This window comes from Electrona antarctica (genome assembly GCF_951216825.1).
Source record: "Electrona antarctica genome assembly, chromosome: 21".
In the NCBI taxonomy this organism is placed as follows: domain Eukaryota; kingdom Metazoa; phylum Chordata; class Actinopteri; order Myctophiformes; family Myctophidae; genus Electrona; species Electrona antarctica.
In genome coordinates, this window is record NC_136802.1 from 22,642,632 (window position 1) to 22,658,710 (window position 16,079).

General features: G+C 43.1%; 1 protein-coding gene across 3 annotated transcripts; it reads left to right on the top strand.

Annotated features, from left to right (window-relative positions):
• Nucleotides 1-70: 70 nt before the first annotated feature.
• Nucleotides 71-15,551, top strand: LOC306913992 (arfaptin-1-like). Of its 3 annotated transcripts, XR_013788627.1 has the most exons (9): nt 71-312; nt 2,265-2,355; nt 7,653-7,830; nt 8,107-8,213; nt 8,609-8,830; nt 10,423-10,580; nt 11,602-11,776; nt 12,188-12,451; nt 12,511-15,551. XR_013788627.1 is itself a non-coding variant. In XM_079490851.1 (8 exons), exons 2-8 carry the CDS (start codon nt 2,290-2,292, stop codon nt 12,341-12,343), a joined length of 1,062 nt encoding a protein of 353 aa, XP_079346977.1. In that variant the 5' UTR covers nt 71-316; nt 2,272-2,289; the 3' UTR covers nt 12,344-15,551. The 3 variants fall into 3 exon arrangements, 2 of the variants coding, with proteins under 2 accessions (XP_079346977.1, XP_079346976.1); XM_079490851.1 differs by having other exon boundaries at nt 71-316; nt 2,272-2,355; nt 12,188-15,551; XM_079490850.1 differs by having other exon boundaries at nt 12,188-15,551.
• The last annotated feature ends 528 nt before the right edge of the window (nt 15,552-16,079 follow it).

Genomic DNA, 16,079 nt, shown 5'->3' on the forward strand with positions numbered 1-16,079 from the left:
AAGTAACAAGTTGGCACACAACACTCTGGTGTGGAGGTGGAGGTATAGGAACCATATGTACGGACGGAGGGAACAGTTTAGGTGGCGGACCAGGACTCCGGGCTATGGGATGCAGTGTTCCATTATTTCCTATTGTTGTGTTGTTGAAAGTTATGACAACAACCAAGTGTCACCTGTAAAACATGATATGACGTCTGGACTGATCTGATCACACTGATTGATCACATTTATCCTGACCTGAGAGGGCAGTTAGAGGACAGGAAAAGCAGAAGAAAAAGAAACAAACAGGAAGTTTGTTAAAAAGTCGTAAAGGTAAGTCTGTTTGAGCTCAGTTCTCTTCAGTAATTGCTGTTTCATTTATACATTTAAGTGTGAATAGTTTTTTCACAAAAGTGTGAACTGTGGTTAAACCCTTGACGTGCGACAGTGGTAAAGTTGAACGATTATAGTGCAGCAATGCACTGTTTTACAGCCTGTGGAACATCGACATTGGAGACCTGTAGAATTATGTGACTGTTGTAATGTTTTAACTTTTGAGTTAGATCAGAATCAAGATGTGAACGGGAACAGCTCAACAGCGTTACGTTAGAAGATGTTAGTTATGTTAGAAGTAGTAGTAGTGTAGTAGTAGCAATCTGAGAACCCATCGGCAAAAAATAAAGGAATAACACTATAACAGCGCCCTCTTTTCCTTGTCAACAGTCTGTCTCGAGAGATAGATGTTAGTAGTTTGATGATAGATGCTATATTAGTTTAGTTACAGTTGGGTCACATTATGATTACAAAAACGTTACATAATGCTTATTTAATGGCCTTGCCCTTGTAAATCGGTGGACAGCTAGAATTTGATCACATTTGAGGACCCTGATGTGAACAAGTCTAGTGCTTTTCGCTTTCGTCCTCAAAGTAACAGTTTTTGTATTGACTTGTGCTTTCGTTTGAATTGAAATGTTATGTACCCATTGTGTGAAATAAAAATTTCAGTCAATACCCAACTCTGTAGTCACCGGATTTGATAGGTCACCAGTTGTCATGTTACAGTGAAAGACTTTGTACACTGCATTCTTATAGGCCTACGTGAATGTTTGCCTCTTGTGTGTGTAAGTTATAAACCATACCGGATACAAGCTTGTAGGCTACTGCAGGTGAATGTTCACATGACACACACGGCTACTGTTAATACAAATAATTACAGAATGCAGGATGTCAGGATCTTCAACAGCAAGGGCGTGCGCACCTCTCAACTCATTAGAACTGTTGTTGGCCATGAGATGTCGCTGTTTATCCATAGGTAATGGATAGATAGACCTTTACTGATCCCGAGGGAAACCTTCGGTTGTTATAGTATAGTTAGCAGCAGCGTCACAAAATTATATACATAAATATTGCTTCCAAAACTTTATAACCCGTATGTATATAACACAATGTGACATAGCTCTGTTTACACAATGCTGTACCCAGTCTACCTGTATATAGGCTACAATCCCCATTTTCAACTGTTATTTATTTTATTTACACAATTGCTTTGGCAATGTAAATCTCTGTTTTCTCATGCCAATTCATCTCCTTTGAATTGAATTGATTCCTGTAGTTTAAAATGAACTAAAAGTCAAAGGAGTCTGAAATGAGATGCTACGTAAATATTTTTCTATTTCATTATACTTTTCATTTTGTGTGTGCGCAGATCATGCAGATGTGGATGGATTGATTGATTGAAATATTTATTTACAGTTTGCAGAATTACAGTACATTTCAAGCACAAACTCAATACAAAGGCTGTTAACTGTGAGTGGACGACCCAATAAAGCATTACACTTGTTTACAAGAGGGTCCACCATGTTCAATTCATCAAAACATTTAGAGACGTACAAATAGACACTTCTATATAGACAAAGAACAGAACAGGAATTCATCATAATGGAGGTAAAAAGGGAAAAGAAACATGAGACAGTGAGGGAAAAAAGGTGATTCAGATTTTACGGGCCAGTTTCGAATTGCAGCCATCCGTAGGTGCCCTTTGAGAGCGGTTTTGAAGGAGTCAAGGGATTTGCATGTCTTAATGACTGTTGGTAGGGCGTTACACATTTTGGTGGCATAGGAGCGAAAATAATTTAGTCCCTTGTTTGTGCCGAATCTGGGTTGTACATGGTTCGTTGCACTCCCTCTGGTGTTGTGGGTGTGGACTTCGTTAACATTAAGGAAGTATCTAGACAGGATGGACATGTTATATGTGAATTCTATGTGCTGTTTTGTTCTCATTGCAGAGAGGAGAGTAGAAGCACTACATCAATGGAGAGAGAGGAGCATAGAGGAGGTGCCAGCGAGGAGGAGGAGGACGACGTCACGGCTCCCACAGTAAGAACACCACTTATGTTATGAGACATTGTGCTACTGGACTGAAATAACTACTTTAGTAATTGGTGCATTTATATGGCGCCTATACCGATGGCGGAGGAAACCATGCAACTTTGCAAGGCACCAACCTGCACATCATTAGGAGCAACTAGGGGTTCAGAGTCTTGCTCAAGGACACTTCGACACTAACTAGCTCTAGGGGAGCCCGGGATCGAACTGGGAACCTTCCGGTTCCAAAGCGGCCACTCTACCCCTGGGCCACTGCCGCCCTGAGTAGAGAAGTAAGAGAACTAGTTCTCAGCTTTCCAAATTCCAACTGTCTGTCTCTCCTACACTGTTTTCGCTGTCCGCTTTCCTACTGTCCACTACTACCTACTGAAGTAGGGGTGGGCAACTTTGACGATGGAGAGGGCCACTATTTCCACACTCACTCCAGAGGGCCACATTGCATATTTCTGTCGTAGCAAAATACTGATCTACAAGCTCAAAACGCGTTGCACTGCGACACGTTTTGAACTTACATTTACACTTTACATTTTTGTCTGAAATGGAATCCTGAAAAGTACATTTTTATTTAATTTCAAATGCATTTAGTTATAGTTATGTTAATTGTATGAACTAAATACAAATACATTGGATATAAAAAAGCAATAACATTTTAATACTCCATTAAGATACATATATAGACTGAAGTAATTAAAGTGGGTCATATTTGCATGTTTGGAATTTTAACAGCTGAAATCAATAATATATCAGTTATATTAACATAGGGGTCGCATTACGCATCAAATTCACTTGACTGTGCCTTCCTGTTATTTTGTTCAGTGTTCCCTGCTTCTCTATTTTGTTTCCATATTCTAACTGTTCCTGTAACTGTAATGTTGAGAGACCTTGTACCAGAAGTTATTTCACACACTATTATACACACACATCGTGTGATGTGACACTAAAGTCTGTGTTAAAGTGTCCCTGAGCAAGACGCTCACTGCTTGTAATTAGAGATGCACCATATTGAAATTATGTCCGATCTCTGGTTCATATCGGGCCGATACCGATTCCAATACCCATATACCGTTACATTATATTATATTTATATTGAACTCATTGCTGAATTTTTACATTTTACATTTTTATTTTGGTGGTGAAAGTAGATGGTAAGCCCCCCTCCCCACTAACAGCTGGCCCCCTTAAAGAGACAGAGACAGCCAGACTGGCTGCTCTGCAAGTACAAAGCCGTTGGCAGTCACATTATTATTGCGTCATCAATATCGGTGAAAGATAATCAGGATTATTTTGAGACTGATTGGATAGTTGGATACCGCTGTGGCATTTTTATTGCAAATGATTTCGATACACTACCGATTTAAATCGTGCATCTCTACTTTTAATAGTTAGGATGGGTAAATGCAGAGCACTATTTTCATCTATAGCGTGTGCAAATGTACCATAGAAAATAATAATCCAACATCAACTAAAGCAAAGCAACACCATATTTAATCCCATATCTCTGTCTGTGACAGCTGCTTTGTTGATGTGTTTTTGAGAGACTGTTCACACGGTAGTAGCCGGGGAGCCACAGGCCCAAAATTGGACAGGAGTCACAGGACCTGTGATGTCATGCCGTACTTTTTATTTGTGTTTTTGAGTGGTGTAAACCACTCCTACAACTGGCTGTTTTGTGCAGAAAAAATGAGCATGGTTGCTATGTTCACCCTGTTCACCCGGGTGTGATTTCATTACGTCAGACATGATTTCATTACGTCATACAGACCTTACACCACTCCGTTCACACGGGTGTGATTTTTTTTCTATTCATTTGGTCATTAAGGTCCACAGAATGAGAGGCCTGCTCTGCCGGAAACATCATGCTTTAAGTAGCATGTGACAATTGTGACAAACTAGGGGGTTTTCATGATTCTGAATCCATTCAAAGTCATAGCCACTTGCCAAAATGTGCCCAAATGTGCTGACCTCATCACTTTTGTGCTGACATCATCACATTTGTGATTCTCTTGCTCTCACTGGAGGCGGTCACATATCTTTTCTCTCTCTCTTTCTCCCTCCCTCGTGTTTCTATACTACCCGCTCGTTTGTCTTCCCCTGGAGCACCCCTCTACACTTCGTAACTCAAACATGGAATTGGCGAACTGGTCTTTAAACGCTATTGACAAAATCTTCTCAACAAGGAAATTGGGATCGGAGGAGCCCAGCGAAGATGTTTATCTGTTTGGCTTTATGATAACAGGTCTGTTGCTGATTGGAGTGAGCACTGCCCTAAGTTACCCGTCATGATAATTGACCTGAGCAGGGCAGTAGGAGCTCGGACTGGAGCGATCGAATAGAAAGGTGGACACCATCCTGGGGGGACTCGCCGCTCAATACCGGAAGATTGAGAGAGACTCAATGCCCTGCAAGGTTTGTTGAGGGCCAGAGACATAAGAGACGAATGAGCCATTACATTCCCTCGCTCAAAATCAAGAATTGCATATGGGATCCGATTCGACCCCCCCCCTCTGCAACATTGTCCTCCAGAAGAGAAAAGACAGTGCTGAGGGAGAGCTCCTCCACCCCCCCACCCCTATCTTCACGGACACCTGTTGTTGTGACTCTGGACTGGCACGAGCGAGGACGTCTCTATAGCAACTTGTTGCTATCTTCCACCACGAGAACTTGCATGCATCCCAGAAGAACTCTCCAGGCTAACTCTCACACACACACGTGAACTCATGGACTAATAAGTCACTAATAAGCCTTGAACCTTGACGGCTATGGCCGTTTTTAGGCCAAGGAGTGTTTTTCGTGCAAAACTAATGCTTGGAATGGATTCAGAATCATGAAAACCCCTAGTTTGACATGTCACAATTGTCACATGCTACTTAAAGCATGATGACATTTGGGAAATTTTGCTTATACTGGTTGTCTATGGCCATAACCTTTTTTTCGCGATGTTTTCGGCAGAGCAGGCCTCTTATTCTGTAGACCCTAATGACCAAGTGAATAGAGAAAACACAAATACAAAGTACGGCATGGCATGATTGACATCACAGGTTAATCCTTAACCGTTGAGCTTTTGGGCCTGTGGCTCCCCGGCTATAGTGTTATGAACCTGAATGACTGAGGGACACAATAGTTTCCACTGACTAGCGCTAGCAACGTTACAATGTTATCTATGCTCTCTGTTGTAGCAACCTGTGTGTGTGTGTGTGTGTGTGTGTGTGTGTGTGTGTGTGTGTGTGTGTGTGTGTGTGTGTGTGTGTGTGTGTGTGTGTGTGTGTGTGTGTGTGTGTGTGTGTGTGTGTGTGTGTGTGTGTGTGTGTGTGTGTGTGTGTGTGTGTGTGTGTGTGTGTGTGTGTGTGTGTGTGTACACGCGCGCGCACGTGTTCGTGCGCTTGATAAGGGATCCATTGTTGCGGTTAGCAGTGATTGTCTCCCACTAGGTTGGTACCGGGTGTGTCCAGGGCTAGTGATGTCATCAACAGGTGACTCACCTGTAGTGTACACTAAGCTGGCACCGGGGCCTGACATTCACCTCTCGAGCTCGCTTTCTTTCTCACAATGCTAGCTTCATGCTTCATAGAGCAGAGTAGTAGTAGTCAGTGGTGGAAAGTAAGTAAGTACATTTACTTAATTACTGTACTTAAGTACTTTACTTGAGTATTTCCAATTTTCAGTACTTTTACTTCTACTCCACTACATCTCAGAGACAAATTGTACTTTTACTCCACTGAGTGGTGCAACTCCGTGTGGGGGTGGGGGGGCGGAAGTTCCAGTGGGGGTCCCTCTACTGTACCCTCTACTGTACTGTACTGTCACTGTACTGTACTGGTACACCCAAAATCACCATATATACAGTTCATATGTGCGTGTGTGTTTGGTTGCGCACAGGTGGTGAAAAACAACCATGCTGTTTTCTTGCTCAGACACACCCACCCACCCAGCCAGCCACCCATTGGCTGCACCACTCAAAAACATTACATTACCCACTTCAGCCCTAATATACATTTCGGCTATTTTCATTATTTTTATACATTTGAAAACATTTGACTTAGATCTTCCACTCTCAAACTTCTTGCAGTTCCCCCTTCAAACCTAAAACCCAAAGGTGACGGGCTCTCTCTGTAGCTGCACCTACACTATGGAATGATCTTCCATTCCACATTAAGGCTAGCCCCACCCTTGAGATTTTTAAATCCAACTTGAAAACTCACCTTTTTAGTTATGTTGCTGTTTTTTGTAGTTATTTTGTTTTGCCTGCCTTGTTTTATTGCGTTATATGCTTTCATTATTGCACTGTGGATAGACTAAGGTCTATTTGTTCTGAATTTTTAATTCTGGACTTTTACATGTAATTTCTACATTCCACATTTACACACTCCATATATGGCCAATACAGAATTAATTCCATATGTTTATCTGACCTCATCTGACCTCATCAAACCCTGTACACTCAAGACGCTGCCACCCTTAGATCTCCATATATGAAGCTGACCTGTTCTGGCATTCCATATGTTGATCTGACCTCATCAAACCCTATACACTCAAGACACACTCCATATATGGCCAGTACAGTATTCATTCCATATGTTGATCTGCCATCACCCAGGCGGATGGTGCACGTGACCACCCTCAGGGCGTCTTACTGTAGTAGTAGTAGTAGTAGTAGTAGTAATAGGACAACTGTTGGTAGTAGTAGTAATAACTGGTACTAGTAGTAGTAGTAGTAATACTGGTTGTAAAAATGATTCCGGCTCAGTCACTCCCTACTTCCAGTTGAACAACATGTTATTAGACTGAACCCCTCTCTGTGGCAATTTTAATAACACTGCGTGTGTGTGCGTGATACAGTCATTAAGGCTCATCTGTGTCAGGTGATCATTTCCTGTCTTGAGTGTACCACTGGCCCTTGACCTTGAGACACTGACAGGGGGGTGAGCGGGGTTCGGAATCAGTCCACCCTGACCAATCACAGCGGGAAGCTATCATCTCCGTGACAACCTGCTTAACCCTTTGATCTGAGGCGCCCCTAATTCCGATTGGCCCCCGAGAGTTCCGTTTCCCACGGTGATGAGAAGAGGCCCCTATTGACGTGCGTGTGTGCGTGCGTGGCTGCGTGCGTGTGCCTGCTTTTTATTCAAAAGAAAAACTATGTATTGACTTATTCAGTAAATGTTTGCTAACTCATTTCTTACTGAGCTGACCAGTACAACCACAGTCTGAAACTGTCGTTGTTGTCCTGAAGTATTAATATTTAATATACGGGTATATTTCTTTCTCTGTTTGTTCATAACTTCCTCCAGGAACCAAACATGATGTGTAACAACGGCCACAACGATGTCACTTCCTGTCCAATCTGGGAACCCATCTGCACAACAAAGGGAGAACAACACCCTCTTTCCAACAGTCTGTCTCGAGAGACTACTTCCTGTCAGACTGGGGTGGATGCAGAGATCGCCATGATGACAGAGCCGAATGAAGGTAAACCTGAACAGACTTCTGGTATTAGAAATGCTGCACGCACACGCGCACACACCTGCACACCTGCACACACACACACACACACACACACACACACACACACACACACACACACACACACACACACACACACACACGCTACACCTGCATGCATTTGCATAGTATACCTATGATACATCTGGCACATGTCATTTGGTTTGTAATGTATGTCATATATGCCGTGTGTAGTATGTGTTCCACCACATATATGTTGACCTATGACCCCTCCACCCCCAGTGACCCCCGGTGAGGCAGGAAGTGGATCTGTGGTTGTCCACAGCAACAACAATAAAGCCAGCGAAAAACTGGAGAGAGTCCGCAAGTGGAGCCTCACCCAGTACAAGGTGAGCGGTGCGTGCGTGCGTGCATGCGTGCGTGTGTGTGTGTTTTGCCAGGTGCTTGAAAAGCGCCTGGACTACATTTGCTACTTCTCTATTAGCGACCGTACTGACGACCTTAGTGGTCACTTCTTCATGATTGGCTGCCTCTAGGCCAATGGGAGACTTACCCATAAAACCCATATGGGTTGGCTGAACGGCATAAAAACCCATACTCTGCACTGCACCTGGCAGTTATGACTGAGGCATTCTTTTTTTTAAATAGCTGGGGCGACCCCCTAGAACCCCCCAAGGACCCCAGTGGTCCATGGAGCCCACTTGGAGAACCACCAATCAAATACCCCCTCTCTCTCTCTCTCTCTCTCCGTCTTTGTATGCATCTCCCTCCCTCCCTCCCCCAGTGCACCAGGCAGGTTCTCTGTGAGAAGATGGGCCGTGGTTCTCGTACCGTTGACCTCGACCTCCAGCCTCGCCTCGAGGTCCTCAAAGATGACCAGCAGCGCTACTGTCACGTGACCAAGCTGGCCCAGACGCTGGCCAGTCAGATCAGCGGGATGGCCAATACCCACAAGGCACTGGGAGACACTTTGGCAGAGCTCAGCCTCAAAACTCCTCCACTGCATGTGAGTCATATGATGATGATGATGATTACAGATAGATTATCAACCAGGATATAGGACCGAGAGGGGCAGCCATAGCTGAATGGATAGAGAAATCATTGAAAACACACATCCCTCTAATGCGCTAGGGAACCATCATTTGTCAATAATAGCTTTTTTTCTTTTCTTTTTTGAGGGGTGCTAGCTCACTTCACACAGGTGAGATTTTTGAGGGGCGCTAGCCCCTCCTATATACAGCTTTTGTCCCCACAACATGTCCACAACACAAACATTAAATGCCATTAATGTTTGTGTTGAAAGGAGAAATTAGGTCAAATGTCCGCCAAATATGACATAAAATGTCCACAACACAAACATGAAATGCCATTGACAATGAAGGGAAAGTTTACGTCATCTTGTCCCCGCACGTCTCATATTTGCCATCGACGATGAAAGGAGAAATTAGGTCAAATGTCTGCCAAATATGACGTAAATTTGTGGCAACAGGCATTCTGATTGGCCAGTATAAGATGATGTATGATGATATACGATGATAAGAGCGCCCCTCACTTCACACGGGTGTGATTTTTATATACAGGGTTGTTTATAAGGGTTTTTTTTTTCTTTTTGTGTTTGTGACTGGAGTCTGTGCTTGCATTCCTTCTAGTTTAATGTGAAATACCAGAGAATTATCAAGTAGGATTTGATCAAGACTTTTAATTGAATACATAGACTAGTCACTAGAACAAACTATGCTATGACTAAATGGCATAGGGAGGGACTAGTGGAGAAGAGATCCAGAACAAGTCATTCAGAATTTTATTCAAAGGTAAGCACACAAAGCTAAAGCTATTGCATCAGGTAAGCCAAAGTGTTTACGCTAAACTTGAAATACAATGCAAGCTAAAGAAACCACCACTGACCTGTACTGATTAGATGAGTGAATGAGTTGCTTATCTCAGTTAGTTGGTCAATTAAAAAGCTTGATTGACATGTTGAATGAGTGTAGTTTCATTGTCCTCAAACTTAAAAGAGAATAATGCACGTTTGAGGATCATTTAAAACAGTGAATTACACTTTAACAACCAGCTCAGTGGCTAACGTGCCCGCCATTGAGACTGGGACTGGGAGGTCGGCTTCAATCCCCGGCCGGGTCATACCCAGTGCCTCCCTGCTTGGCATTCAGCCACAAGGGTTGGAATTGGGTAGTTCCCAGCGACACACTGGCATCCTGTCCCGGTGGTACCGATATCATGTCCATTAAAATGTATTTTATTCAAAAGACTATGACTAAAACTAAATCAAAGGTGTGTGTGTGTGTGTGTGTGTGTGTGTGTGTGTGTGTGTGTGTGTGTGTGTGTGTGTGTGTGTGTGTGTGTGTGTGTGTGTGTGTGTGTGTGTGTGTGTGTGTGTGTGTGTGTGTGTGTGTGTGTGTGTTTTTGTGTGTGTGTTTTTGTGTGTGTGTGTGTGTGTGTGTGTGTGTGTGTGTGTGTGTGTGTGTGTGTGTGTGTGTGTGTGTGTGTGTGTGTGTGTGTGTGTGTGTGTGTGTGTGTGTGTGTGTGTGTGTGTGTGTGTGTGTGTGTGTGTGTGTGTGTGTGTGTGTGTGTGTGTGTCAGGTAGAGTTTGGTCTGAACGCAGAGAGCCAGAGGTTTCTGTGTAAGAGCGGAGAGAGTCTCGCTGCCTCCATCAACACCTTCACCACCGGCATGAACACTCTGCTGAACAAGACAATAGAAGATACCATGGTTAACGTAAAGCAATACGAGTCAGCCAGGTCAGTCTCTCTCCTCTCGTCTCATCCTCATCTCCTGTCCTACTGATCTGATTTTAATTCCAGGCAGTAGAAGACTGTGGTTGTACTGGTCAGCTCCCAGTACAAAGGTAAAAGACTGTGGTTGTACTGGACTGTTTCAGCTCCCAGTACAACAGTAGAAGACTGTGGTTGTACTGGTCAGCTCCCAGTACAACATTAGAAGACTGTGGTTGTACTGGTCAGCTCCCAGTACAACAGTAGTAAGAAAGTACGTCAGAGAGGCTTATTGTCGGTATCAGCCAAGGTGCGGGAGATTGCTAAGGTGGAGCGCAACACCTTACAGTACCATCAGCTCCCAGTACTTACCGCACGACATCAAGCCGTGCTCCTCATACGCTGAGTTGGCGGATAACAGTAGTAGACTGTGGTTATACTGGTCAGCTCCCAGTACAACAGTAGTTAAGACTGTGGTTATACTGGTCAGCTCCCAGTACAACAGTAGTAGACTGTGGTTATACTGGTCAGCTCCCAGTACAACAGTAGTAGACTGTGGTTATACTGGTCAGCTCCCAGTACAACAGTAGTAGACTGTGGTTATACTGGTCAGCTCCCAGCTGGGAGCAAAAAAAAAGGGGGGACAAAAACTAAATAAAAACTAAGGTATGATGACTAAAACTAAGACTAAATATATTGACATATTTGTGTTAGGGAGGGACTAGTGGAGAAGTGCTAAAGAACTAAAAGACAAGTCATTTTGTGCTTGGTTGCATGCTGAAAATATCCGTTAATAGCTCACAACGCGTCAGTTTGTAGTTCGGCTATTTTCAGCATGCAACCAAGTGTAAAATCAGCCATTACGAGGCTATCACGGCCCGCCAAAATATTTTTGTCAACTAAAACTAGACCAAACATTTCAGGTGACTCAAATAGGTCTAAAACTAAATTAAGTTTTATTCAAAAGACAATGACTAAAACTAAATAAAGATTTGCTGTCAAAATCAACACTGGTTGAAAAGCAGCCTTTTCTTAACCTTGTGTACAGGATCGAGTACGATGCGTACCGCTGTGACCTGGAGGAGCTGAACATGGGACCCCGTGACGGGAACACGCTGCCTAAACTGGAACAAGCTCAGAGCGAGTTCCAGAAGCAGAAAGAACGATACCGCAAGACCAAAGAAGACCTCACCGTGAAACTGAACCTGCTGCAAGAAAACAAGGTGAGACGCATTACCACAGTAATGAATTGCATTGTTATAGCGCTTTTCCAAGTGCTCAAAGCCCTATACAATGGGAGGTGAAGCGACGAACACTCAAGCCAGTGTCCTCTCTTCCCACACCAATGGTGGCAAGCTATACTGTGCGAGGCACCGACCGACTCATTGGAGGCAATGTAGGGTTCAGTGTCTTGCCCATAAGGACACTTTGACATGTGGACACTAGGAGCCGGGATTCGAACCGCCGACCCACAGAACATTGGACGACCTGCTCTACCTCTTGGGCCACAGCCGCCCTAGAAGACCAGAAGACCAAAGACGGTCTTTGGAACACCCAGCCTCAGAATCTAAGGCTAGCAAAATCAAACTCTCTCTCTCTCTCTCTCTCTCTCTCTTCTGTTTCTCTCTCTGCAGGTCAAGGTTCTCCACAACCAGCTGTACCTCCTCCATAGCTCAGTGTCATCACACTGCTCCTTGTGCCACCAGCACCTGGAGCGCAGCATGCAGGAGGCCAGCCTCCGCCTCAGCGACCCCAGCACGGACTCTCTGTCCTGGCTGGAGGAGAGCTGACCAGCCCCCCCTGTCCTTCTCTCCAGAAAAACACCAACCCTTTAAATTACACCACCAGTGGTTCTCAAATCTTTTTCTTTCAAGGACCGCCATAGCTCTCTGGGAGTGTACAAATGGAACTAAATGGACCCGTTGAGGTTCCATCTGTACACTCTCAGAGTTCCATTTGGAATCCCCTCAAGAACCCTCAGGGTTGATTTACATACTGTTATTAACACATCAATGACTGGAAATTACCAAATAATATATTGTTGCTGTCGGACAGAACCCCCCCCATAAATAAACGGATGCCCTATTTTATACTTTTTGAGGGGCGCTAGTAGCACTTTCCGGGTTTGTGTAAACCTAAACATTGAAGTAAAAAGTGAAGACTGAAAAGTGAGGACGCAAATTGTGATTGGCCAGAATGAGATGATTTATGATGATGTATGATAGGAGCGCCCCTCACTTCACATGGGTGTGATTGTTTTCGTATGACAGACGGCATGAAATTAGCAAAAATAGCCATTACAAGCTCATAACACGTTGCAACGTGATGTGCCATGAGCTTGTAGAATGGCTGTCTTCCGTATTTATAATCTGTTTTGCCTAAATGGCTAAAATATGGATGCTAGGTAGGTTATAGGTTTTATAAATATTTAACCAATGAAAATATTAACAAGAGCTTGTGACTAAATCATAATAACTAGATTTGTTCCATTGGAAGACAGGTTCTTTTTTTCCATTTCCTGAAAAGTAACAGTTTGGTGTTCTCCCGACAGCAACGATAGTAGAGTTGAGATGAATAACCATTTATATTAAGTCCATACTAATTATCCATCATTTATAAATTATGGGTAAGGCTTCAGGACAGATGGGGCTTTTGGGGGAGCGGTCAGAATAAATGATGGACTTAAATGGTTCTTCGTCTCAACTCTACACAAAGAGATGTAATGTATTTCGGTTTGTGTGTCCGGCACTATTCTCACAAACCGCTGGTGCCAAAGTTTTCACTGCCAGTAGGCCAAAGACGTTTTATACTTTTTGAAATATATTATTCAACTTAAAACGTTCAATGGAAGTCTTTGTGGCTCTGTCTGGTTGGGCCCAAACCTTGCCCCAAATACATCGTACATCATAGATTAATCATGAATGAAGTCGGAGATACACATTGGAGCCACGCCGGTCCCGAGTGGATCTCCAGATCCACTTTCTTTGGGCTATAATTGGTTATTTTACATCTATTATGCTGTTGAATTAGGTGATATGATAATGTCCATTTAGGTAATGGTTTATAATTGAGTGACCAACACAAAGATTGGCTGTAGAAATAATATTCATAACTTCTGTGGTATCCAGCAGAGCGAAAACAATACAATCTAGGCTAGGGAACACGAATAAATTATTCACTAACGTGTTGATGAAAGCAGATGGTAAGCTAGCGATAGAAACATTGCAATATGTCGTTAGGCTGGAATTTTCGCTGCTAATGGAAATATGAGCCAACATGTAAATAAGAGTTGTCTCCTTACAACAGCAGCATAGACAGATACAATGTTCATTAAAATGCATTGTCGATTTGAGCTTTCTTATATATTCCCATACTTTCCCATGCTCAAAATATGCTTTGTACTATATGGACAGACATGAGTAGCTAGCAGGCTGTGGCTACTCTAAGTAGGCTGTGGTTGTAATATAGAGCCCTCAGCTCTATATTTCTCAGTATGTTCCCTCAGTTTAGCGTTAGGGTAGAAACAATAGATATCCTCCCACTGTGGCTAGCAGTAGCCAAGTGACCAATGCAATGACAATGACCGTTCAGTTCACTAGCCCCAGTCTATTCTTCTCTGTCTCTCTCTTCCCTCTTTGTGCTCTACTACCCCCAACACACACACACACACACCCCTACCATCTCTTTGTGCGTGCGTGTGCGTGTGTGTGTGTGCGCATGCGTGTGTAGAGAGACTAGTTATGTGTCTACACATGCACATACATGTACAGTATAACCACACATCAACATGCCTTGTACATGCACACAGTTACAATTTACACTGTGCGTGTGTGTGTGTGCGTGCATGTGCAGCTAGGAGTGAAGTCATGTAATCCTCTGTAAAGGGCATTAAGCCTTTCTTTGAAGTTTAAAGCCTGAACTGCCATCAGCCACCTCACTGCTACTCCACCTAATGCCACATGAATGAAAAACAAATTTGAAAAGATACAAGTATCTTAGAAGTAAAACAAATGCTCGGACAGAACCCCCCCGGACAGTTACCGGTATTTTTTCGGTTCATTGACCAGCCCTAGCTTGCCTCGGTCCCAACCTTACTCATCTGCGAAGAGAAAAGCCTGATCACAACCTAAGGCAGATATTGTATCGGCGGAAGTGTCGGGCCGGAACATCCGTCAGATGTATTTCTCCCGGATACCATATTTTTCGAACCAATCACAACACTTGTTTCATTCATGGAGAATGTAAACAGATTTGTAAAGCGTCAACGGCAACGCCATTTCCTTGAGCGATACTTCCGCGAACATCCCGCTACTTCCGCAGATACACTATACAGCGTAGGTTTTGCCCAGAGTGAGCCCTAGCTGGCAGTTCATAAACACTGCTGCAATCATCAGACAGCCTTTGTAAATTAATTTATGAACCAGGTATCATGTTCAAAATTCTCTTACGGTCTCGTGAGAGGACATGTCGTGAGGAATGATTCATTCTTAATAGCTTATTTTGAAATATTCTGTCTTCACGCTACCAAAAAAAAGACTTCAGTCGAGAAATGCCAAAATGTACTTGAAAAAAATATACTTTGATCCATGCTTTGACACTTATTTCCATTGTAATCTATTTGTATCGTGTGGAGTTAGCTGTAATCATGTAGGACAAAAGATTTTGCAGGGTTTTTTTTGTCCCGTCTCATTAAGCCGTTAATCAAAGGGGTTATTTGATGTTTTTGTTGCCACAATTTCGTCAGTGAATTTGTCAGGGGACCTTCAGTGCAGAGATGTTGTTGTGTTTATGCACTTTTATTGATGTTAATGTTTTTGCCCCAAATTACAAAAGCACAAAAATCCTCGAGTTAAGTAAATGTAGTTAGTTACTTTCCACCACTGTTTATCATAGAGATTTGTGGGGAAAAAAACATTTTATTTATTTTGTTTTTATTCTGTGCATTTGTACTGTTTTTTTTTTCCGTCCTTGAAATCTTTTTTCAATAAAAAATAAATATTAAAAAAAAGATTTTTTTTGTATTATTTTAGATATAAGCCCAGGATTGTAACTGTAAAAATTGTGGGTAATGTGATTATTTTTTACTAAGTAATCATTTGACTTGTGATTAGTTTTGGGGGCCTGAGAATAGATGAAGAGTGTGAATAAAGCTTGTTTTTCTCTGTACAGCATACTCTTTTATTGTGTGTGTGTCTGTGTGTGTGTGTGTGTGTGTGTGTGTGTGTGTGTGTGTATGTGGCGCCAAGATAAGAGCTGCTGCCAGCCCCTCCCTTGGCACAAATTCATTGTCGTCATATGAGGCTTCCCTCACCACACACACACATACATATTCCTTCACTTCAGTGAACTAACATTCACTCTTCTCCTTCCTCCCATCACATGCAATATTCATAATCTCCCCATTCTGTGTGTTTGTGCGTGTGTGTGTCTGTGTGTGTGCGCGTGTAATGACAGGTTGGCGGATACTAGAGGAAGAGCCTTTATTTCCACCTGAACGATCACGCATGCGCAGGCCGGTGGCTCTTC

Coding starts and splice junctions, on each gene's coding strand:
- LOC306913992 (XM_079490851.1), top strand. CDS start 2,290: ATGGAGAGAGAGGAGCATAGAGGAGGTGCCAGCGAGGAGGAGGAGGAC. Junction 7,831..8,106: donor GATGACAGAGCCGAATGAAG/GTAAACCTGAAC, acceptor CTCCACCCCCAG/TGACCCCCGGTGAGGCAGGA. Junction 8,214..8,608: donor GGAGCCTCACCCAGTACAAG/GTGAGCGGTGCG, acceptor TCCCTCCCCCAG/TGCACCAGGCAGGTTCTCTG.